The following is a 26,128-nucleotide window of genomic DNA, read 5'->3' as shown; positions in this document are numbered from 1 at the left end:
TTCCGTTATGATTTAAATAGTGATATTTATTATGCCAGACGGGGAGTGTGCTGCCTAAATGAGGCATAGAATATTACAAAGCCTCTGTTATGTTCATGTTGTTATAGTTAAGAAATCATATATTTTTATGCCATTGTTCTCAAGGCTTCCCTGTGTTTGTTCTGTACTGCCATCTACTGACCCTTTTTGGTAATGCTCCTGTTTCTGTATTATCTTACCTCTGACCTTATTATGCATTTCCTTTTTGTGTATTGCTCTGCCCTTGTAGTTTTATGATGTTTTCCTGTGTCATGGCTGCAGCTAACAGGCCTCATGTAACAAGCACTCATGTTAATACATTGCAAGCTACGATCAGTATCATCTTTTGACCGCTTAAATACTTTAACCATTCATTCATCTGCTGTATTTTATTATCTGCTGTAACCTGATATTCAGAATAAAGCAACTTTGTGGATTGACAAGGTATTGGTGAGTTCAGCTATCTGACAAGGATTGTCTGCAGTGATTGTATCTTCTTATACAGGCCAGGCATAGAGGTCTCAGCAAGGGATAGATCATTATTACAACTATCTGAGTCAGAATAGTCAAAAGATATATAGAATTCCTACAGCCTGCTATGTATATGTGTGTCAGAATATACATTGCAAAAAAACACCATCAGTGCAACCCGTCACAGGGGCGTGGCCACTGGCCGTGCTGTCAGAGAGTACAATAAAGCATCAGCTTCTGCATCAATATCACCCAATTCATATATTTCTCAACACATTCCTTACTAGTGTCCCTATGTACCTCCTCATATCAAACAGCCCTATATAGAACTATGTGGATCACGGCATGTGTTGTTTAATCGCAACATATAGGCGTGGCTCGGCTGTCGGATGATCAGCCATTCACAGCCCCTAGAGACCAATGTGCAGTCTTAACTCCGCCCCATAAGGGCGTAACCTAAACACCCTTCGATACCTCCTCAGGTCAAACAACCCTATGAACAGCTATGTGGGTCTTGCCGTGTGCTGCTATGTCGCAACATGTATGCGCGGCTCAGCTGTCAGATGGTCAGCCAATCACAGCCCATAGAAGCCGATGTACACATCTCTCAGTTAGTGTCAATCTTAATACCACCTCATAAGGGCGTAACCTAAACACCCTTAGGTACCTAACAACACAAGACAGAAACCTAGAAACCACTCAGTGTGAAATAAACAAAATCTAAATGTATGAAAACAACTCTATTATAAATCATACAAATGGTGTCGCTTACTAACAACTAGATATTATTTAACATAATATGCACAAATGTCAATGTGATAAAATTAACAACTATACTACTAGAAAGAATTGAGGAAAAATAAACCTCTAATAATTGTTAACAATGATGTTCAGACCACCTTGTACTAAAGAGCCTACAGGTGCGTCCTACATATTGGATCCCACAGACGCAGGACAGGAGATACACCACATAGATGCGCAAGAGATGTGGCCAATAATAGAATAAGATCTTTTTGTCACATTGGACCGGAAAGTTTTTTGCTTATTAGCAATATGATCGCACATCTTACATCTTCTTGCTCTGCATCTGTGGGAGCCATAAGGCAAACTTCTTCCACACTTAATAGATGGAGCTAATTTCCTATGTTTTACCACTTTACTGGGGGCCAAAATAGTCTTTAAAAAAGTTCATTAAACACTGTTGCTTAGCTATTTCAGATCAGGTCCAAAAATCTTTAGTGGGTCCTTCACTTAAAGGGACATTGTACACTAGATTTTTCTTTGAATAAATGGTTTGTAGATAATCCATTATATAGCCCATCTGGGGGTGTTTTAGTATCAATGTATAGTTTTGCTTATTTTTTAATATCATTGTGCTGATTTTCAGACTGCTAACACAGCCCCACAGTATCAGATGTAGACTGGAGTCTACAGATTCCTGCTGCTCCTGTTTGTGTAATGGTCTTTTTCATTTGCAGGAAAGGGGGAGTGTGTGCTCTTCCTCATTTCTCAGCCCCTTTTGCTAGGTGTCCCAGCCTAACCTCATCAACAGTGCTAAACTGGGGGGCTTCTAAGTAAGTTATGCTTTTGTTGATTATGCAATTCTAATGTATGTAATGAGCCTTTAAATGATGGTAGCATATATTTTATATATTGTCTTTCTAGGTGGCTTAGTTTTAACTATTGCATGTCCAAAGCATTTTGTGTTGCTTTTTTGTCTTAATTTAGCAGTGTGTTTTGTATGTTAAAGTAATATTTTTTTTTACATCAGATATATTTTATCCCCTTATATGGTTGAAGATTATGATACCTGTAGACTAGCCACTGTTCATTGGATTCTTTTTTTTTTTTTTTAATTCAGTTTGCATGTCTGATTATGGGCACCTATGGATTCCTTCACCAGTGGAGAAGATTTACCTCCAGATCATCAATGATCCTACAAGAAACTTTGAACCTCTGCCAGTAGCGGGAGCCACTGAGTTTAATCGCTCAGCCACAGAATTTATTATTGGGAAGGACAGCCTCGCTATCATTGAAAATCGGGTATGAACTGATTACAAAAAGAAAGGGTTAGCTCCTGATATATCTTCATAAAACTATTAGGAACTAAAGGTGCAATAAGAAACACAATTTTACAGCCTCTTAAGAAAGTTTCCACACATCTATTTAAAAAATGCCCTTTTGCCATCTAGTTTAAGAAGTTAAAACCCTTTTCAATATAAATTAATGAAGTGTAAAGTAGATATAAACTTAGAAACTAACCAGACATATTAGGGGTCATTAACTCCTTAAATTGATGGTAAACTTGAGACGATAAGAATGTTGCAATGAAAAATATATTAGTTTGCAAGTAAAACCACATTTTTTTAAAGTCTATATATATTTTATAATAAATTATTTATAATCCTAATTTGTATTGTCTGTTCATCCCCCCCTCCCCCTTCATTTCCTCTTTTGGCTGGGCTGTGATGTATAGAACAGTCCCACCCACTCTCTACATAAGCTTTCTAAGGGCTTTAAAGGGGCTGGACTTCAAAATTGTCAAATGACACACATGTTGATTGGATGTTCACTTGAATTGTCATTAGAAGAAAAAAAAGAGTTCATCCAAGTGGGCCGGCATAACATTGCAATAGAAGCATTACTATATGAACTAATTTCACCCTTTCACAGATGGATTAAAAACAAAAAAGTTACACGTATATTTTTTTAATTTCAAAGATTACATTTATGGCATTTGATTAGCTAAAGTTTACCATCACTTTAAGCCACTTGGACGTAGCTACTACATCACAGAGTACTTTGCCCAGCGTACCATGTTGACCTATTAGCTACATCCAACCTTCTGCCTCATGATGCAGTCCCAGCTGTCAGATCTGACAGCTAAGGACGCAGCCAGAGGCAGAAGGCCTCTACCTTCATATGGTAAGGGAGCGCTGATTATATTTCCATTACTATATGAAGGTAGATTGCCAGATCGTTACAGACAGTGACACAGTATGTCACTGACTGTAACTATCTCCGTTGTGTCCGTCGATTGGTGTGGGAGAGAAGAAGGGAGGTGGGTGGGCAGCCCTAGCGGCGGAGGTGGGAGGAAGGAGGAGGGAGTGGAAAGAGCCCTACGCTACACTACAGAAAAGAAATGAAAGGGAGAGGGAGGGATGGGATGCTACACTACAAAAAAGTGGTGAGGGAGTGGGGAGGGGTCTAAATGACAATCCGTTGGGGGGGCCACTACACTACAGAAAAAAACAAAAATAGTGCATATTAAAAAATGTATTTTAAAAATTTAGAACAAAAACATACAAACTAGGTACTGGCAGACTATACTAGAGAGCTGTTTGCAAGGGATCAGATAGGGATCAGGGGGAGAGAGATGTCTGGTGGGAGGGTAAACGCTATATTACTGCTAAACTTAAGCTATCTTATTAACCCCATCACTGCTGGGAATTTCAGAAGTGTGTTGCACAGCTGCAATTACCAAAAAAATAATGGCAACGCCCTGCAAATGTCTGTTATTTCTAAACAAGGGAAATCCCAGTCTTATGACTATAGACGTTGTGTGTAAATCATTTCAGTAAGAAACCCAAAATTTGTGAATTCAGGAGAAATGTGAGGAAGCCTTTTTTTACAGAAAGGGTGGTGGATTCATGGAATAAATTTCCATTTGAGGTGGTAAACACAAAGACTGTAAAGGAATACAAAAATGCCTGGGACACGCATAAGGCTATCCTAAGAAAAAAAGTAACATGTAATATGGGTAGACCTGATGGGCCATTTTGGTTCCTATCTACCGTCAAATTCTATGTTTCTATGAATTGCAGGTGAATTATAGGTGATTTGAATTCTCACATTAACTATGCATTATCAATTATAAAACTAAGTAAGAATCTTAATTCTGCATACAATTCATCTGCAATTCTCCTATTTTAGGTGAATTGTACACAACATTAACTATGCAATATGCAGGGCTAACTCAGCTCTTCTTGCAGAAGATACTCACTAAGTTTGGCCCTTCATAATGCATAGTAAATGGCGGGAATTTAAATGTTTCAATTCAACTGCCATTCACCTCTTAATACAAATACCCCTACGTATTAATACACTGGCAGTGAGCACACAGAGCTGTATAATGATGCGAGTTTCTATTCACTACACCCTGATTAGTACACTGCTCTGTATAAATATTATATGATGAATATGCAGTGGTCAAGTCGAGCGGGAATGCATGGGAACTATACTATTTTTGCAGGAGGAACTAGGTTCCCTCTGGACAGAGAACAGAAATGCTTCAGTAAATACTGTTGCTGCTAGTGGGAGGAGCTGGAGCACAGTCTGATTAGAGGGATAGTGAGATCCTGTAGTAATGGGCAGTCACACTTCCTACAATACACTAAATGCAAGGCTGTCAGTGGCCCTGCTGTGTGATCACCCCGCAATGTGTGTAACACATGGTGCTTACATTTCTGTGTGGCTTGCTCTGGGGTTATTTAGCTCCCCTCAGTAGAAATAGGACCATTGCATCTTAAGTGGGTGAGACTCTGCGGCAGAGGAGGCTTCTCAGGCCCAAATGTAACCATTCAACCCTTCATTAGATTTAATTTGCTTTCATTAACCAAAATGTATAGATTATATACATATAAATACAGTGTGTGTGTGTGTATATATATATATATAAAACAATATTTATTGTGAGGGGGGGTGGAAGTCTTGGTGAGTTCCTACACTTTTTTTTGTAGGACTTGACCCCTATGAATGTGTATCTCTGATAAATGTACTGTGCTGTATAATGATGTGAGTTTCTATTCACTATACCCTGATTAGTGCACTGCTCTTTATGAATATGAGTGTGTATATACAATATAGAAACTCACAATATTTGAGTTTCTATACACTATACCCTGATGAGTACACTGCTCTGTATAAATATGAGTGTGTATCTGATAAATATGCTGTGCTGTATAATAATGTGAGTTTCTATACACTATACCCTGATGAGTACACTGCTCTGTATAAATATGAGTGTGTATCTGATAAATATGCTGTGCTGTATAATAATGTGAGTTTCTATACACTATAACCTGATTAGTACACTGCTCTGTATAAATATGAGTGTGTATCTGATAAATATGCTGTGCTGTATAATAATGTGAGTTTCTATACACTATACCCTGATGAGTACACTGCTCTGTATAAATATGAGTGTGTATCTGATAAATATGCTGTGCTGTATAATAATGTGAGTTTCTATACACTATAACCTGATTAGTACACTGCTCTGTATAAATATGATGAGTGTGTATCTGATAAATATGCTGTGCTGTATAATGACAGAATATCTATACACTGATAGTGAACACTCTGCACTGTATAATGGTGTGAGTTTGCTGAGCAGTATAATGATGATGAGTATCTATACACAGATAATAACCACATAGATAGATGTCTATATGCTCCCCCCGCCCTTGTTACAATCTGTTCACCTGAGAAGTATAAATCAAATTTTCCTTTAATATTTCATTTTATCCAAATTAGTGGATTATGTTTTGGATTTTAAATATATATTTGCTATTCTGTTATATTTAATTAATCTTAAATACACAACTGTACACAAATTAAATCTTCATGATTTAAATAGGGCATATCATTTTAAAGAACTTTCCTGTTTACTTTTATCATCAAATTTGCTTTGTTCTCTTGGTATTCTTAGTTAAAAGCTAAACCTTGGTAGGCTCATATGCTAATTTCTAAGCCCTTAAAGGCCACCTCTTATCTGAATGCATTTGGCAGTTTTTCACTGGTTATGCAAAACTGGGGAATGGTAAATAAAGGTAAATAAAAAATATATATTTTTAAACAATTACATTTTTGGTGTTTACTGTCCCTTTAAATCCTTTATTTAAAAGCTGTAATACAATTTCCACTTGGGATAGGTCTTCTATAGTCTGTTCAAGAATCCTACTTTTTTTTTTTTTTTTCATGTAATTAGCAAGAGTCCATGAGCTAGTGTGAGGATACAGGACTGAATTTCATAACATTACCAGTAAACAATTGATTTTTACCTGGAATGGTTTTGTATGAATGCACAATCTCCTTTATACCATTACTTAGATATAAGGTTCCTGTGTGTATTCAGTTTTAAAAGTGGATTTATAGTTATTGACACAACTATGAATCTCTCTAGTTGTGACTGACTCATATGATTTGTTATAAACAGAGATAAATTACAGAATGAGGTTTTTATGTTATGAACAAATTTCTCAAAATATAAGGAAAAGAATTGGTGATTCAGTGTAAGTAATGAACATGACAAGTCTGTTAATAGAAAATGAGCAGAGAAAGCAATCGTATTCATTGAATATAAATTCTGTATTTTCAGTAATGCATTACCCTTTATAATGTTGTCCTAGCATGCTTACATTTATTATCGGTGATGCACATACCTTGAATAAGTGGTATTTGATAAAGATACAGCGTGTCTTACTTGGATATGGTGTTCAGTTCTAAGTCTAAGGAGTCAGGAGAGCGGCGTCTGATGTCTGCAGCGTGTGAACAACTCTGGCGTGCTGCGCAGTGGAATCAGAGAGTCGGAGGTGACGTCAGCACTAGTCTGAACGTCCGTTGTGAAGTGGTAGCGAAGAGAGCTGCAGCTAATCACAGGTGGTGGAGATAGATAAAATTAGATCTCCCCTTCAAGTTAGTTAGTTTAGTATTTGCTTAAGGATAAAACCTTCAGGATAAAGGTTTCAGAGTGAGCATAGATTTAGAGAGAGTGTTGATAAGTTTCTCAAAATATATAAATGCTCAAGGCTAATTATTCTTAAGTTAATAAAGAGACAAGATGCTGTCTCAAAACACTCTTTAATAATCAAGCAATGTCTTATGGGTAAAGTGTGTTTAAATAGTATACCTGAGGGGAGGAGAACTTGTCTTAAAGGCACAGTGAAATGGTTAGTGCTGACAGATCCCCCCATTCAAGAGGGCCTCCCAGCAGTCCGAGGACCCGGTTTAAAGGGGAAGCGAACATGAAACTCCTTCAGCAAATCAGGTGCATTTAAATCACGGAGAGGAACCCAGGAATTTTCATCATCTCCATAATCTTTCCAATGTACCAAGTATTCAAGGGTTTTTCTACGATATCTAGAATCCAAAATCCCATCTACTTCATAATCCAGTGGATCAGGTATTGGGAGAATGGAAATATCAGTGGACGGGGGTGTAGTTCCCAGATAGGGTTTCACCAAGGACACATGGAACGAGGGATGAATTCTCATTGTGGCCGGTAATTTCAAAGTCACTGCATTTTCATTTATTACCCTGAGTATAGGGAATGGTCCTATATATTGATCAGCAAGTTTTTTGCTGGGTACAGGCAATCTGATATTTTTAGTCGATAACCATACCATATCTCGAGGTTTGTATACCGGAGATGGTATCCTCTTTCTATCGTAGTATTTCTTCTGGGCTTCTTTGGCAGAAACCAAATGATCTTGTAGTGTGTCCATAACTTCTTTCAAAGAGTCAGTGTAGTTGGACACTGACGGAGAATGAGAAGAAGTAATAGTATTTGGATATGTACGAGGATGAAAGCCATAGGTTGCATAAAAGGGAGAGACTTTTGTTGAAGCATTGTTCGAATTATTATAGGCAAATTCCGCACTAGGCAACCATTCCAACCAGTCATCCTGTTGAGATGAAATAAAACATCTCAAGTACTGTTCAAGTGTCTGATTCAAACGTTCCGTTTGACCATTTGATTGTGGATGAAACGCTGTCGTAAGTCTGAGTGTAATTTGTAAAGCTTTACATAAATATCTCCAAAATTTAGATGTAAACTGACTTCCTCGATCAGTTACAATGGAAGCAGGTAAACCATGCAATTTAACCACATGACTATGGAAATATTTAGCGGTGGTAGAAGCAGTTGGTATTCTTTTTAATGGGATGAAATGGGCCATCTTGGTTAAATGGTCCACAACAACCATTATGGTATTATGACCATTTGAAATTGGTAAATCTACAATAAAGTCAATTCCAATCATATCCCAAGGTTTCATAGGTATTGGTAATGGTGTCAAGAGACCATAGGGCTTATGATGTTCTTTCTTTTTCTTTGCACAAATGTCACAATTTATCACGTAAGAATGAATGGAAGTTTTCATCTGAGGCCACCAGTATTCCCTGCCTATTAGTTCGGCGGTCTTTTCAATGCCTGGATGCCCGGCTAAAGGGGAATCATGATGTTGGTGGATAATCTGGTTCCTTAAAGTTGGTGGAACATAAATCAACCCATCTTTCATATATAATCCAGATTCAGTGTCTGGAGTACAAATAGGTGGAATTTGATTATCCACGTGTTGTGCTTGGTAGATGTCAGATGTCTCTAGTACTGTAGTTGCAATGATTTTAGTTGGTGGAATTATATATGTGTCAGTTTGGGACTCTTCTGGAGTCTCAAAAGAACGTGATAAAGCATCTGCTTTTTCATTTTTCGTTCCTGGAATATAAGTTAGTAGAAAATTAAACCTGTCCAAGAAAAGGGCCCATCTCACCTGTCTCGATGATAAGGTTTTATTTTTCTTCAAATATTGAAGATTTTTATGATCTGTGAAAACTTGAAAAGGAATTACAGTCCCCTCCAAGAGGTGACGCCAATGTTCCATTGCGGATTTCATGGCTAATAATTCCTTATCGCCTATTGAATAATTAGTTTCTGCAGTAGTTAAACGTCGAGAGTAATAAGCGATAGGATATAGTTGATTATCATGTTTATCTGGTTGCATTAATATTGCACCAATACCAACATTTGAGGCATCCACCTCCAAGGTGTAAGGCAATTCTGGATCAGGGAGTCTTAAAATTGGTGCTGTAGTGAATTGTTTCAATTTGTGAAAAGCACGATCAGCATTAGAATCCCAAACACATTTTTGTTTACCTGTCAATCTTGTTAAGGGTTGTACAATGGTAGAATATTGATTAATAAACTTCCTATAGAAGTTTGAGAAACCTAAAAATCGTTGTAAAGATTTCAGATTTGTAGGAGTTTGCCAATTGATTATATATCCCAAAAATTTAATAGTGTCTTTATGGAACTGACATTTTTCCATTTTGGCGTACAATCGATGTTCACGAAGTGTAGAGAGAACCCATCTTACATGTTTTCTGTGGTCCTCTATAGTTTTAGAATATATGAGGATATCATCTAGATAAACAATTACGCACACATCCATAAGTTCTTTAAAGATCTCATTTATAAAGAACTGGAATGTGGCGGGGGCGTTTGTCAAACCAAAAGGCATAACATTATATTGGAATAGCCCATATCTTGTTTTAAATGCTGTCTTCCACTCATCACCGGATTTCATACGTATTAGATTGTATGCACCTTTTAAATCTAGCTTGGTGAAGATGTTTGCACCTGTTAGTCGTTCAATTATTTCCGGGATGAGTGGTAAGGGATATCTATTTTTTATCGTGACTGCGTTTAAGGCACGATAATCAATTATGGGTCTAAGTGTACCATCTTTGTTTGTAACAAAAAAAATGGCTGATGCAACTGGTGATGATGATGGGGATATAAAACCTTTTCTTAGGTTTTCATCTAGATATTCTCTTAGATGTTTTAATTCTTTTTGTGAAAGGGGAAATATTTTTCCTGATGGTATCTCTATCCCTGGTTTAGTATCAATTGGGCAATCAAAATGCCTGTGAGGTGGGAGAGTTTCAGCATTCTTAAGATTAAATACATCATTGAAATCATAATATTCATGAGGTAATGTGGGATTTATATGTGCGATATTGACATATGGGAAACATGTTTTTTGACAATATTGTGATGTGAAAGTGATTTTATTTTGTGTCCAGTCTATGGTTGGATTATGTTTTTATAACCAGGGTATACCAAGTACTATAGAGTGAATTGAACTAGGAATAATGTCAAATGTAAGAAACTCTTTGTGCCCATCAGGTGTGATGGTTAATAGGGGAATTGTGTGGTGAGTGATAGGTCCCTTTAAAATTTGAGTACCGTCAATTACCCTAACAAAAACAGGAGAAGTTTTCTGCAGAATTGGTATTTTATTTTGTTTAACTAATGATTCAACAAGAAATAAGCCTTCAGCTCCAGAATCAATGATGGCTTCGTTCTGTAGTAGTTGACTGTCCCACTGTAAAGACAATATTAGTGACAGGTAGGGTGTATTTTTAGATTTTTCACATGAACAATTATTTAATAACTTACCCTTCTTTTGACGGGAAAGAATTGGACATGTGGCAACATCATGGTCTTTGTTTCCGCAGTAAAGGCAGAGATTGGCTAACCTTCTTCTTTGTTTTTCTTCTAAACTTAGAGGTCCGCGTATGGTACCTATTTCCATTGGTATGGGATTCATTTGGGTTTTTTCTTGATAAGTTTGGAAATTTCTTTTGGGAGTGCTTTCAAAAAAATGTTTTTCAGTCTTCCTTTCTCGGTACCTTCTATCCATTGCATTGCATAACTTAATTAAAGCATCCAAACTTTCAGTAAAATCCACTCTAGACAGTTCATCCTTCAAGTGTTCAGACAAACCTAGTCGAAACTGGTTTTTCAGGCTTACTGAATTCCACTCTGAGTCTGTTGCCCATAGTTGAAAATCTGAAATGTAATCCTCCACGGGCCTTTTTCCCTGTTTAAGGGATCTTAATCTATTTTCAGCGGTTTGTTGTTTATTAATATCGTCGTATAGTATAGCCATAGTTTGGAAAAAATTCTCAAGAGAATTTAAAATGGGATCTTCTGATTCTAGGAATCTATCTGCCCACGCTCTGGGTTCTCCAGTGAGGTTGGAGATTGCTGTAAATACTTTAATCTTGTCAGATCGGTAGGTTCGTGGTTTTAAGGTGAAAAGTAATATACAAGCATTTTTATATTCACGAAATTTCGTGCGATCACCAGCAAAAGGAGTTGGGGGATTAACCTGTGGTTCAGGTGTCTCATTAGTTTTTTGGCTTATAAATTCATTTATTACTTGCTTTAGACTACTATTTTCATTTTTCAATTCAGTTAGTCCTTGTGCCAATATTTCCACCTTTTGATTAAGTGTGGTGATCTGGTTAGCCATTTCAATAGGATCCATGTTGTACCTAAAAATATGTGTGTGAATTGTTTTAATAATTTTTTTAGGCTTGATTATTCTGTGAGGATACAGGACTGAATTTCATAACATTACCAGTAAACAATTGATTTTTACCTGGAATGGTTTTGTATGAATGCACAATCTCCTTTATACCATTACTTAGATATAAGGTTCCTGTGTGTATTCAGTTTTAATAGTGGATTTATAGTTATTGACACAACTATGAATCTCTCTAGTTGTGACTGACTCATATGATTTGTTATAAACAGAGATAAATTACAGAATGAGGTTTTTATGTTATGAACAAATTTCTCAAAATATAAGGAAAAGAATTGGTGATTCAGTGTAAGTAATGAACATGACAAGTCTGTTAATAGAAAATGAGCAGAGAAAGCAATCGTATTCATTGAATATAAATTCTGTATTTTCAGTAATGCATTACCCTTTATAATGTTGTCCTAGCATGCTTACATTTATTATCGGTGGTGCACATACCTTGAATAAGTGGTATTTGATAAAGATACAGCGTGTCTTACTTGGATATGGTGTTCAGTTCTAAGTCTAAGGAGTCAGGAGAGCGGCGTCTGATGTCTGCAGCGTGTGAACAACTCCGGCGTGCTGCGCAGTGGAATCAGAGAGTCGGAGGTTACGTCAGCACTAGTCTGAACGTCCGTTGTGAAGTGGTAGCGAAGAGAGCTGCAGCTAATCACAGGTGGTGGAGATAGATAAAATTAGATCTCCCCTTTAAGTTAGTTAGTTTAGTATTTGCTTAAGGATAAAACCTTCAGGATAAAGGTTTCAGAGTGAGCATAGATTTAGAGAGAGTGTTGATAAGTTTCTCAAAATATATAAATGCTCAAGGCTAATTATTCTTAAGTTAATAAAGAGACAAGATGCTGTCTCAAAACACTCTTTAATAATCAAGCAATGTCTTATGGGTAAAGTGTGTTTAAATAGTATACCTGAGGGGAGGAGAACTTGTCTTAAAGGCACAGTGAAATGGTTAGTGCTGACAGCTAGTGACGTATGGGATATACATTCCTACCAGGAGGGGCAAAGTTTCCCAAACCTCAAAATGCCTATAAATACACCCCTCACCACACCCACAAATCAGTTTTACAAACTTTGCCTCCTATGGAGGTGGTGAAGTAAGTTTGTGCTAGATTCTACGTTGATATGCGCTCCGCAGCAGGTTGGAGCCCGGTTTTCCTCTCAGCGTGCAGTGAATGTCAGAGGGATGTGAGGAGAGTATTACCTATTTGAATTCAATGATCTCCTTCTACGGGGTCTATTTCATAGGTTCTCTGTTATCGGTCGCAGAGATTCATCTCTTACCTCCCTTTTCAGATCGACGATATACTCTTATATATATACCATTACCTCTGCTGATTCTCGTTTCAGTACTGGTTTGGCTTTCTACAAACATGTAGATGAGTGTCCTGGGGTAAGTAAGTCTTATTTTCTGTGACACTCTAAAGCTATGGTTGGGCACTTTTGTATAAAGTTCTAAATATATGTATTCAAACATTTATTTGCCTTGACTCAGAATGTTCAACATTCCTTTTTTTCAGACAGTCAGTTTCATATTTGGGATAAATGCATTTGAATCAATCATTTTTTCTTACCTTAAAAAATTTGACTTTTTCCCTGTGGGCTGTTAGGCTCGCGGGGGCTGAAAATGCTTCATTTTATTGCGTCATTCTTGGCGCGGACTTTTTTGGCGCAAAAAATCTTTTCTGTTTCCGGCGTCATACGTGTCGCCGGAAGTTGCGTCATTTTTTGACGTTCTTTTGCGCCAAAGATGTCGGCGTTCCGGATGTGGCGTCATTTTTGGCGCCAAAAGCATTTAGGCGCCAAGTAATGTGGGCGTCTTATTTGGCGCTAAAAAAATATGGGCGTCGCTTTTGTCTCCACATTATTTAAGTCTCATTTTTTATTGCTTCTGGTTGCTAGAAGCTTATTCTTTGGCATTTTTTCCCATTCCTGAAACTGTCATTTAAGGAATTTGCTCAATTTTGCTTTATATGTTGTTTTTTCTCTTACATATTGCAAGATGTCTCACGTTGCATCTGAGTCAGAAGATACTTCAGGAAAATCGCTGCCTGGTGCTGGAACTACCAAAGCTAAGTGTATCTGCTGTAAACTTTTGGTAGCTGTTCCTCCAGCTGTTGTTTGTATTAAATGTCATGACAAACTTGTTAATGCAGAAAATATTTCCTTTAGTAAAGTACCATTACCTGTTGCAGTTCCATCAACATCTAATGTTCAGAATGTTCCTGATAACATAAGAGATTTTGTTTCTGAATCCATTAAGAAGGCTATGTCTGTTATTCCTCCTTCTAGTAAACATAAAAAGTCTTTTAAAACTTCTCTTTATCCAGATGAATTTTTAAATGAACATCATCATTCTGATTCTAATGATTCTTCTGGTTCAGAGGATTCTGCCTCAGAGGTTGATGCTGATAAATCTTCATATTTATTTAAAATGGAATTTATTCGTTCTTTACTTAAAGAAGTCCTAATTGCTTTAGAAATTGAGGATTCTGGTCCTCTTGATACTAAATCTAAACGTTTAGACAAGGTCTTTAAATCTCCTGTAGTTATTCCAGAAGTTTTTCCTGTTCCTGGTGCTATTTCTGAAGTAATTTCCAAGGAATGGAATAATTTGGGTAATTAATTTACTCCTTCTAAACGTTTTAAGCAATTATATCCTGTGCCGTCCGACAGATTAGAGTTTTGGGACAAAATCCCTATAGTTGATGGGGCTATCTCTACCCTTGCTAAGCGTACTACTATTCCTACGGCAGATGGTACTTCCTTTAAGGATCCTTTAGATAGGAAAATTTAATCCTTTCTAAGAAAAGCTTATTTGTGTTCAGGTAATCTTCTTAGACCTGCTATATCTTTGGCGGATGTTGCTGCAGCTTCAACTTTTTGGTTGGAAACTTTAGCGCAACAAGTAACAGATCATGATTCTCATAACATTATTCTTCTTCTTCAACATGCTAATAATTTTATCTGTGATGCCATTTTTGATATTATCAGAGTTGATGTCAGGTTTATGTCTCTAGCTATTTTAGCTAGAAGAGCTTTATGGCTTAAAACTTGGAATGCTGATATGTCTTCTAAATCGACTCTACTTTCCCTTTCTTTCCAGGGTAATAAATTATTTGGTTCTCAGTTGGATTCTATTATCTCAACTGTTACTGGTGGGAAAGGAACTTTTTTACCACAGGATAAAAAATCTAAGGGTAAAAACAGGGCTAATAATCGTTTTCGTTCCTTTCGTTTCAACAAAGAACAAAAGCCTGATCCTTCATCCTCAGGAGCAGTTTCAGTTTGGAAACCATCTCCAGTCTGGAATAAATCCAAGCCTTCTAGAAAAGCAAAGCCAGCTTCTAAGTCCACATGAAGGTGCGGCCCTCATTCCAGCTCAGCTGGTAGGGGGCAGATTACGTTTTTTCAAAGAAATTTGGATCAATTCTGTTCACAATCTTTGGATTCAGAACATTGTTTCAGAAGGGTACAGAATTGGTTTCAAGATAAGACCTCCTGCAAAGAGATTTTTTCTTTCCCGTGTCCCAGTAAACCCAGCGAAAGCTCAAGCATTTCTGAAATGTGTTTCAGATCTAGAGTTGGCTGGAGTAATTATGCCAGTTCCAGTTCTGGAACAGGGGCTGGGGTTTTATTCGAATCTCTTCATTGTACCAAAGAAGGAGATTTCCTTCAGACCAGTTCTGGATCTAAAAATATTGAATCGTTATGTAAGGATACCAACATTCAAAATGGTAACTATAAGGACTATCCTGCCTTTTGTTCAGCAAGGGCATTATATGTCTACAATAGATTTACAGGATGCATATCTGCATATTCCGATTCATCCAGCTCACTATCAGTTTCTGAGATTTTCTTTCCTGGACAAGCATTACCAGTTTGTGGCTCTGCCGTTTGGCCTAGCAACAGCTCCAAGAATTTTTACAAAGGTTCTCGGTGCCCTTCTGTCTGTAATCAGAGAACAGGGTATTGTGGTATTTCCTTATTTGGACGATATCTTGGTACTTGCTCAGTCTTCACATTTAGCAGAATCTCATACGAATCGACTTGTGTTGTTTCTTCAAGATCATGGTTGGAGGATCAATTCACTAAAAAGTTCATTGATTCCTCAGACAAGGGTAACCTTTTTGGGTTTCCAGATAGATTCAGTGTCCATGACTCTGTCTTTGACAGACAAGAGATGTCTAAAATTGTTTTCAGCTTGTCGAAACCTTTAGTCACAATCATTCCCTTCGGTAGCCTTATGCATGGAAATTCTAGGTCTTATGACTGCTGCATCGGACGCGATCCCCTTTGCTCGTTTTCACATGCGACCTCTTCAGCTCTGTATGCTGAACCAATGGTGCAGGGATTACACAAAGATATCTCAATTAATATCTTTAAAACCGATTGTACAACACTCTCTGACGTGGTGGACAGATCACCATCGTTTAGTTCAGGGGGCTTCTTTTGTTCCTCCGACCTGGACTGTAATTTCAACAGATGCAAGTCTTACAGGTTGGGGAGCTGTGTGGGGGTCTCTGACGGCACAAGGGGTTTGGGAATCTCAGGAGGTGAGATTACCGATCAATATTTTGGAACTCCGTGCAATTTTCAGAGCTCTTCAGTCCTGGCCTCTTCTGAAGAGAGAGTCGTTCATTTGTTTTCAGACAGACAATGTCACAACTGTGGCATACATAAATCATCAAGGAGGGACTCACAGTCCTCTGGCTATGATAGAAGTATCTCGAATTCTGGTTTGGGCGGAATCCAGCTCCTGTCTAATCTCTGCGGTTCATATCCCAGGTATAGACAATTGGGAAGCGGATTATCTCAGTCGCCAAACGTTGCATCCGGGCGAATGGTCTCTTCACCCAGAGGTATTTCTTCAGATTGTTCAAATGTGGGAACTTCCAGAAATAGATATGATGGCTTCTCATCTAAACAAGAAACTTCCCAGGTATCTGTCCAGATCCCGGGATCCTCAGGCGGAGGCAGTGGATGCATTATCACTTCCTTGGAAGTATCATCCTGCCTATATCTTTCCGCCTCTAGTTCTTCTTCCAAGAGTAATCTCCAAGATTCTGAAGGAATGCTCGTTTGTTCTGCTGGTAGCTCCAGCATGGCCTCACAGGTTTTGGTATGCGGATCTTGTCCGGATGGCTTCTTGCCAGCCGTGGACTCTTCCGTTAAGACCAGACCTTCTGTCGCAAGGTCCTTTCTTCCTTCAGGATCTCAAATCCTTAAATTTAAAGGTATGGAGATTGAACGCTTGATTCTTGGTCAAAGAGGTTTCTCTGACTCTGTGATTAATACTATGTTACAGGCTCGTAAATCTGTTTCTAGAGAAATATATTATAGAGTCTGGAAGACTTATATTTCTTGGTGTCTTTCTCATCATTTTTCTTGGCATTCTTTTAGAATTCCGAGAATTTTGCAGTTTCTTCAGGATGGTTTGGATAAAGGTTTGTCTGCAAGTTCCTTGAAAGGACAAATCTCTGCTCTTTCTGTTCTTTTTCACAGAAAGATTGCTAATCTTCCTGATATTCATTGTTTTGTACAAGCCTTGGTTCGTATAAAACCTGTCATTAAGTCAATTTCTCCTCCTTGGAGTTTGAATTTGGTTCTGGGGGCTCTTCAAGCTCCTCCGTTTGAACCTATGCATTCATTGGACATTAAATTACTTTCTTGGAAAGTTTTGTTCCTTTTGGCCATCTCTTCTGCCAGAAGAGTCTCTGAATTGTCTGCTCTTTCTTGTGAGTCTCCTTTTCTGATTTTTCATCAGGATAAGGCGGTGTTGCGAACTTCTTTTAAATTTTTACCTAAGGTTGTGAATTCCAACAACATTAGTAGAGAAATTGTGGTTCCTTCATTATGTCCTAATCCTAAGAATTCTAAGGAGAAATCATTGCATTCTTTGGATGTTGTTAGAGCTTTGAAATATTATGTTGAAGCTACTAAGTCTTTCCGAAAGACTTCTAGTCTATTTGTCATCTTTTCCAGTTCTAGAAAAGGCCAGAAAGCTTCTGCCATTTCTTTGGCATCTTGGTTGAAATCTTTATTTCATTATGCTTATGTCGAGTCGGGTAAAACTCCGCCTCAAAAGATTACAGCTCATTCTACTAGGTCAGTTTCTACTTCCTGGGCGTTTAGGAATGAAGCTTCGGTTGATCAGATTTGCAAAGCAGCAACTTGGTCTTCTTTGCATACTTTTACTAAATTCTACCATTTTGATGTGTTTTCTTCTTCTGAAGCAGTTTTTGGTAGAAAAGTACTTCAGGCAGCTGTTTCAGTTTGAATCTTCTGCTTATATTTTTCATATTAAACTTTATTTTGGGTGTGGATTATTTTTCAGCGGAATTGGCTGTCTTTATTTTATCCCTCCCTCTCTAGTGACTCTTGCGTGGAAAGATCCACATCTTGGGTAGTCATTATCCCATACGTCACTAGCTCATGGACTCTTGCTAATTACATGAAAGAAAACATAATTTATGTAAGAACTTACCTGATAAATTCATTTCTTTCATATTAGCAAGAGTCCATGAGGCCCGCCCTTTTTTGTGGTGGTATGATTTTTTTGTATAAAGCACAATTATTCCAATTCCTTATTTTTTATGCTTTCGCACTTTTTTATCACCCCACTTCATGGCTATTCGTTAAACTGATTTGTGGGTGTGGTGAGGGGTGTATTTATAGGCATTTTGAGGTTTGGGAAACTTTGCCCCTCCTGGTAGGAATGTATATCCCATACGTCACTAGCTCATGGACTCTTGCTAATATGAAAGAAATGAATTTATCAGGTAAGTTCTTACATAAATTATGTTTTTTCATAGACAACTATTTTGTTTGTGTTTTTTTGTTTATAGGTTTGGTACATTAATGTAGAGCTTCAGAATAACAATGACAAGATTGGTTCCTGTTCTCGAAATAAAAAAAGACTTCTTTCACAAACGGGGTACTATACAAACCTTTTCATATTAACATGATGCTAAAAAGCAGACTCAAAAAAACAGACTCTCTTGTAGTATTTCCTTCAGAATAGGGACAAGTTAAAGGACCACTAAAAGCAGTAAAATTGCATAATAAACAAGGCATTATAATAAGACAATAATTTAACACTTACGGGCTGATTTACCAAGCAGCGGATGCTGCTTATTCCGCGCGAGCCTTCAGGTTCGCAGGAAACAGGAGTTAAGAAGCAACGGTCTTAAGACCGCTGCTCCTTAACTCGTCAGCCACCTCGGAGGTGTTGGACTGCAGTCATCCCGATCAGATACGATCAGGATGATTGACACCGCCTGCTAGCAGCTGATTGGCCGCGAATGTGCCGGGGGCGGCATTGCACAAGCAGTTCACCAGAAATGCTTTGCAATGATAAATACCAACAGCGTATGCAGTCAGCATTTAGCAATGTCGGGCGGACATGATTCGCTACAGCGAATCATGCCCATCCGACATTTGATAAATCGGCCCAGTACTCTGAATTTCAAATAAACAATAGATTTTTTTATTTATTTATTTTTTTCTCTCATTTTACACCCCCCTGTATCATGTTATAGCCTTCAGCCAATCACAGACTAGTATATGTATAACCTGTGAGCTTGTGCACATGTTTAGTACGATCTTGTTCCCCCAGAAAGTGTGTATATATATAAAAAGACTGTGCAAAATTTGATAATGGAAGTAAATTGTAAAGTGCCTTAAAGGGACAGTCTAGGCCAAAATAAACTTTCTTGATTCAGATAGAGCATGTCATTTTAAACAATTTTCCAATTTACTTTTATCACCAATTTTGCTTTGTTCTCTTGGTATTCTTAGTTGAAAGCTTAACCTAGGAGGTTCATATGCTAATTTCTTAGACCTTGAAGGCCACCTCTTTTCAGATTGCATTTTAACAGTTTTTCACCACTAGAGGGTGTTAGTGCACGTATTTCATATAGATAACACTGTGCTCATGCACGTGAAGTTATCTGGGAGCAGGCACTGATTGGCTAGACTGCAAGTCTGTCAAAAGAACTGAAATAAAGGGGCAGTTTGCAGAGGCTTAGATACAAGATAATCACAGAGGTTAAAAGTATATTAATATAACTGTGTTGGTTATGCAAAACTGGGGAATGGGTAATAAAGGTATTATCTATCTTTTAAAATAATAAAAATTCTGGTGTAGACTGTCCCTTTAAAACGGCATGCTCTATCTAAATGTTTATTTTGACTTGAGTGTCCCTTTAACTTCTAAAATTATTTGACTTTCCACACAATACTAGAGTAGTCACATAGACAAGTAGGAGGCAATGGCAAAATAACTGTGAAAGCTCCCACTTGTTCAAAGTTTTTTTATATTTACTAAGATCTAAGAGTTTTGCATTAGCACATTTTGAAAGGAAGGCAAATCTAATATGAAGCCCACCTGAGTGCAAGTTCTGATGTTTGGGTACTGACCAGATATTTGCTTAGGTTCCTTCAAAGACAAGAAATGACTGATCTCTTCATGAATAAAAATAACAGAGCTTAAAGGGACATTCTACTCCAGAATTTATATTGTTTAAAAAGATAGATAATCCCTTTATTACACATATCCCAGTTTTGCATAACCAACACAGTTATATTAATATACCTTTTACCTCTGTGATTAACTTCTATCTAAGCTTCTGCAGACTGCCCCCTTATTTCAGCTCTTATGACAGACTTGCACCTTAGCCAATCAATGCTGACTCATGTGTTACTCCACGGGAGTGAGCACAATCTATATGGCACACATGAACTTGCGCTGTCTAGCTATGAAAAAATGTCAAAAAGCACTGAGATAAGAGGCGGCCTTCAAGGGCTTAGAAGTTAGCATATGAGCCTACCTAGGTTTAGCGTTCAACAAAGAATACCAAGAATACAAAGCAAATTTCATGATAAAAGTAAATTGGCTTCACTGTCCCTTTAAAAAGCCATTTTTTCCCCCTCTATCCTGAAAGGTGCCAGACTGCTGCAATCTGATGAACCTTTAATCCATTAAAAAGGTGTTGGCTAGTATGAACATTTCTTGTTTCCTGACTTGCTCATCTCACCAGTAACTTTGCTATTGGTTACAAATTAATTTTATATTATGTGTTTGTACTATATACATTTTTGGAATGCCTATACCAAAGAGTGATATTGCTAGGGAGCGGGAGGTAAGTGACTGCCAAGTATTTTATCAATGAGCTGACAGGTGAAAAGTAGCTTTAGTAGAGCACTATATACAGTATGTATATTTATAGAGGTAGTAACAAATGGCAGAACAGTGGCATGAAATGCTTCCAGGCACAGTGAGTAACAACCAATGAGATACCAAATAACTGGACAGTGCTCAGGTTTGACATATAGCAGGTCAGCTGGTTCAATAAGCAGCTACTCCCAGTTACTGTCTTCTCCTGACCTTGACTCATTCTCCTCTCCAAATCCCAGTGCTCTGTTATTAAAGGAGGACCTTTAAATACAGTAACATTGCCTAATTAACAAATTCATAACACAAAGACAGTAGAAATAGCCCTTAAAAATTAGTAGTAGATTTTTTTTTCAGGCAAAGTTAATTTCATTTTCATTAGCCAATCACAAAACACATACACGTAAATACTGTGCACTCTTGCACATGATCAGTAGGAGCTGGTGCCTCAGAAAGTGTGCATATAAAAAGACTGTGCACATTTTGATAATGGAAGAAAATCGTAAAGTTATTTAAAACTGCATGCTCCATCTGAATCATGAAAGTTTAAATTTGACTTTAGTATTGCTTTAATGGTACATGAACAATATCTTGCCTCCAAAGACTGTCCACATAATATGTTGGCATTATAAAGGCCAACATTTTGTGGATTAAATATTATTCTCAACATTATGATAATAAATCAGATTCTTTGCATATTCTACCAGCTGGTAAGTCTTAATATAATTCTAGGAGTCTGGTTTTGAGTTTAAAAGGTTACTATCTAGTAATTAAGTTATGCACATGTAATTCTCCCTATCATATATTAACTTTTGAAAACATAGTAGCATAGTAGATGAGTTTGAAAAAAGACAGAAGTTCATTGAGGTCAACCTATACAAATTTTAATATACTTACAAAAAAGCTCCACTTGAAATTAAATTAATAGCATTTACAAAAAGTTGACTAACACAAGCAATCATATACCTGAATTCTGTTTCTAGCCAGAAATGTATCTAAATCCTTTTAAAAGGTATCTACGGTATTGGCATTTACTACCTTCTTAGGTAATGAGCTCCACACTTTGATTGCTCTTACAGTGAAAAAAATGTTTATGTTGCTGGAGATTAAATTTCCTTTCCTCTAGCCTTAAATTGTGACCTCTTGTCACAAACACTTTTCTTAAACAAACATATAAAATAAACAGAGCTTCTGCCATCACTGTATATGGGCCTTGATTATATTTATATAAAGTAATCATTTCACCTATCAAGCGCATTTTTTCTAGAAATAAAAGTATGGTCTAGTTCAGTGTTTCACAACAGCCGGGCCGCGGCCCACTACCGGGCCGCGACGGCCCTGCTGGTGGGCCGCGGCCCGACATAGCCTCCAGACACTCGCTCTGACAGGCCCGTCTTTACACATGTCCAAAATTTCGGACGGGCCTGTTAGAGTGCCACTGCGCATGTTTGTATGCGCAGTGTGAACGGGTAGTGGCGCACTGTGAGTAGCGGCGAGTGGCGGGTGGCGTGCAGAGCAGATCGGCTCACAGGTAAGGAAGTCCACTGTCACCAATGACAAATAATTATGGCCACTGACACTAACATGTATATTTAGGGCGGCCACTGGACACCAATGTGTATGTGTACACTATATATATATATATATATATACAGGGAGTGCAGAATTATTAGGCAAATGAGTATTTTGACCACATCATCCTCTTTATGCATGTTGTCTTACTCCAAGCTGTATAGGCTCGAAAGCCTACTACCAATTAAGCATATTAGGTGATGTGCATCTCTGTAATGAGAAGGGGTGTGGTCTAATGACATCAACACCCTATATCAGGTGTGCATAATTATTAGGCAACTTCCTTTCCTTTGGCAAAATGGGTCAAAAGAAGGACTTGACAGGCTCAGAAAAGTCAAAAATAGTGAGATATCTTGCAGAGGGATGCAGCACTCTTAAAATTGCAAAGCTTCTGAAGCGTGATCATCGAACAATCAAGCGTTTCATTCAAAATAGTCAACAGGGTCGCAAGAAGCGTGTGGAAAAACCAAGGCGCAAAATAACTGCCCATGAACTGAGAAAAGTCAAGCGTGCAGCTGCCAAGATGCCACTTGCCACCAGTTTGGCCATATTTCAGAGCTGCAACATCACTGGAGTGCCCAAAAGCACAAGGTGTGCAATACTCAGAGACATGGCCAAGGTAAGAAAGGCTGAAAGACGACCACCACTGAACAAGACACACAAGCTGAAACGTCAAGACTGGGCCAAGAAATATCTCAAGACTGATTTTTCTAAGGTTTTATGGACTGATGAAATGAGAGTGAGTCTTGATGGGCCAGATGGATGGGCCCGTGGCTGGATTGGTAAAGGGCAGAGAGCTCCAGTCCGACTCAGACGCCAGCAAGGTGGAGGTGGAGTACTGGTTTGGGCTGGTATCATCAAAGATGAGCTTGTGGGGCCTTTTCGGGTTGAGGATGGAGTCAAGCTCAACTCCCAGTCCTACTGCCAGTTTCTGGAAGACACCTTCTTCAAGCAGTGGTACAGGAAGAAGTCTGCATCCTTCAAGAAAAACATGATTTTAATGCAGGACAATGCTCCATCACACGCGTCCAAGTACTCCACAGCGTGGCTGGCAAGAAAGGGTATAAAAGAAGAAAATCTAATGACATGGCCTCCTTGTTCACCTGATCTGAACCCCATTGAGAACCTGTGGTCCATCATCAAATGTGAGATTTACAAGGAGGCAAAACAGTACACCTCTCTGAACAGTGTCTGGGAGGCTGTGGTTGCTGCTGCACGCAATGTTGATGGTGAACAGATCAAAACACTGACAGAATCCATGGATGGCAGGCTTTTGAGTGTCCTTGCAAAGAAAGGTGGCTATATTGGTCACTGATTTGTTTTTGTTTTGTTTTTGAATGTCAGAAATGTATATTTGTGAATGTTGAGATGTTATATTGGTTTCACTGGTAAAAATAAATAATTGACATGGGTATATATTTGTTTTTTGTTAAGTTGCCTAATAATTATGCACAGTAATAGTCACCTGCACACACAGATATCCCCCTAAAATAGCTATAACTAAAAACAAATTAAAAACTACTTCCAAAACTATTCAGCTTTGATATTAATGAGTTTTTTAGGTTCATTGAGAACATGGTTGTTGTTCAATAATAAAATTAATCCTCAAAAATACAACTTGCCTAATAATTCTGCACTCCCTGTATATATATATAACCCACTGACACCAATGTGTATGTGTACTGTTTGTATATATATATATATATATATATATATATATATATATATAGATCCCATTGGCACCAATGTGTATGTGTAAACTGTATATATATATGGATCCCACTGACACCAATGAATTAGCACATAATTAACCCACTGTAATATATATATATTATAATTATATGATAATTCAGTGGTGTCAGTGGGATCCATATACAATATATATACATATATATATATATATATATATATATATATATATATATATATATATATAGTTTACAGTGGGTTAATTTTATGATAATTCATTGGTGTCAGTGGGATATTTATAGATCCCACTGACACCCATTAATTATTACATATTTAAACAACTGTAAACCATACATATACTGTGTGTGTATGTATGTATATGTATATATATATAGATAGATAGATAGATAGATAGATAGATAGATAGATAGATAGATAGATAGATAGATATTTATATATAGATATATATTTATATATATATATATATATATATATTTATACATAGATATAGATTTATTTATATATATATATATATTTATATATAGATATATATTATATATATAGCTACTATAGATATATATATATATATATATATGTACAGTATATATATATATATATATATATATATATATATATATATATATATATACCCACTCCCGATGCTTACCGGGCTCTGCACAGGTCCGGTTAAAACTTACCGGGCCTTGAGGTCACTTAGGTTGAGAACCACTGGTCTAGTTGGTTTCAAAGTATCTTTCATTAGTTCCTCTCTTGTGTATACAGAACTGGTTTAGTACCTCAGCTTTCTCCCTGTCACTGTTAATCATGCTATCCTTCACACATTTTAAAGTACCTATATTGTCCTTCTTTGATTTTTTGCCATTTGTGTACTTAAAAAACCTTTTAAGGTTTGACTTAAAATCCTTTGCAATGAATATTTAATTTTCAATTTTGACTAATTTGATTGCTTTTTTGCATGCTTTGTTACATTACTTATATATTTGGGTGGTATTTTGAGTCAGTACTATTTTCTTTGAATAATTTAAATGCCCTACATTTTTTCCTAATATCTCTTAACACATTTTTATTTAGCCACATTGGCTTGGATTTATTTATTTAACTTTTATAACCATGTGGTATGTGTTGATATGTATATTTATTTAACAAAGTTTATCCTCTGTATTGTTATTAGAGAATACTTTGTCCCAATTTATGTTATTTAACGATTTCCTAAAATCATTGAACTTTGCTTTCTTAAAATTAAAATTATTAGTTGAACCCTTAAGACACTGGAAAGTGATTTAAAATGTGACCATGTTATAATCACTGTTACCCCAATGTTTTTTTACTTCTATGTTTGATATTATTTCTGTATCGTTTGATAATACTAGCTGTATTACTAGTTTTATTGGACCAGGTTATGTCGGGGTAGTTAAAATCTCCTATAATTAAAGCACTGTTATTATTAGCAGCCTTTCCTATTTGTATTAGTAATTGAGTTTCCTCCATGTCACTAATGTTGGGGGGCTTGTAGCATGTTCCTAGTAATATTTTTTTAGGATTTGTTTCCTCGCTCCTTATTTCAACCCATAGGGTCTCTACATTATCACCTGTATCCTCATAAATATCTTCCCTTATTGTAGGTTTAAGGTCAGGTTAAATATACATTCAGATTCCTACACCCTTTTTATTACACCTGTCTCTCCTAAATAAAGTATAACCCTCTAAGTTAACTGCCCAGTCATGTGAATCATCCCACCAAGATTCAGTTATACTGATATTATAGTCCTCTTCTGCAACTAAGAGCTCCAGCTACTCCATTTTACTCGGCATACTTCTTGCATTTTCTGTCATGCATTTAATTTTACATATGCTTTCTGCTGCTACTTGGCGCACTTTCCTCCAAACTTTCTAATGGGACATTTCCTATGCGTACTCTTCTGTCATCCCTTCCTTGAGATACTCTAGGTGTGACATATTCACAACTCTTATTTAGTGAGGCTTTTTTTAAACATTTTTGTAACTAACATTTTATTCT

At 37.2% G+C, this 26,128-nt stretch overlaps 1 protein-coding gene across 1 annotated transcript in view; it reads left to right on the top strand.

Moving 5' to 3' along the window:
* Positions 1-1,372: 1,372 nt before the first annotated feature.
* Positions 1,373-26,128, top strand: part of LOC128664610 (aspartate aminotransferase, cytoplasmic-like) — a 231,497-nt gene continuing 206,741 nt past the window's right edge. Inside the window, exons 1-2 of the mRNA XM_053719426.1 lie at positions 1,373-1,409; positions 2,351-2,532. Of these exons, the coding sequence (XP_053575401.1) occupies positions 1,373-1,409; positions 2,351-2,532 (219 nt within the window). The remainder of the gene's footprint in view (positions 1,410-2,350; positions 2,533-26,128) is intronic.

Source organism: Bombina bombina, chromosome 6 (assembly GCF_027579735.1).
Source record: "Bombina bombina isolate aBomBom1 chromosome 6, aBomBom1.pri, whole genome shotgun sequence".
In the NCBI taxonomy this organism is placed as follows: Eukaryota; Metazoa; Chordata; class Amphibia; order Anura; family Bombinatoridae; genus Bombina; species Bombina bombina.
This window is presented reverse-complemented; position numbering and strand designations above follow the sequence as displayed.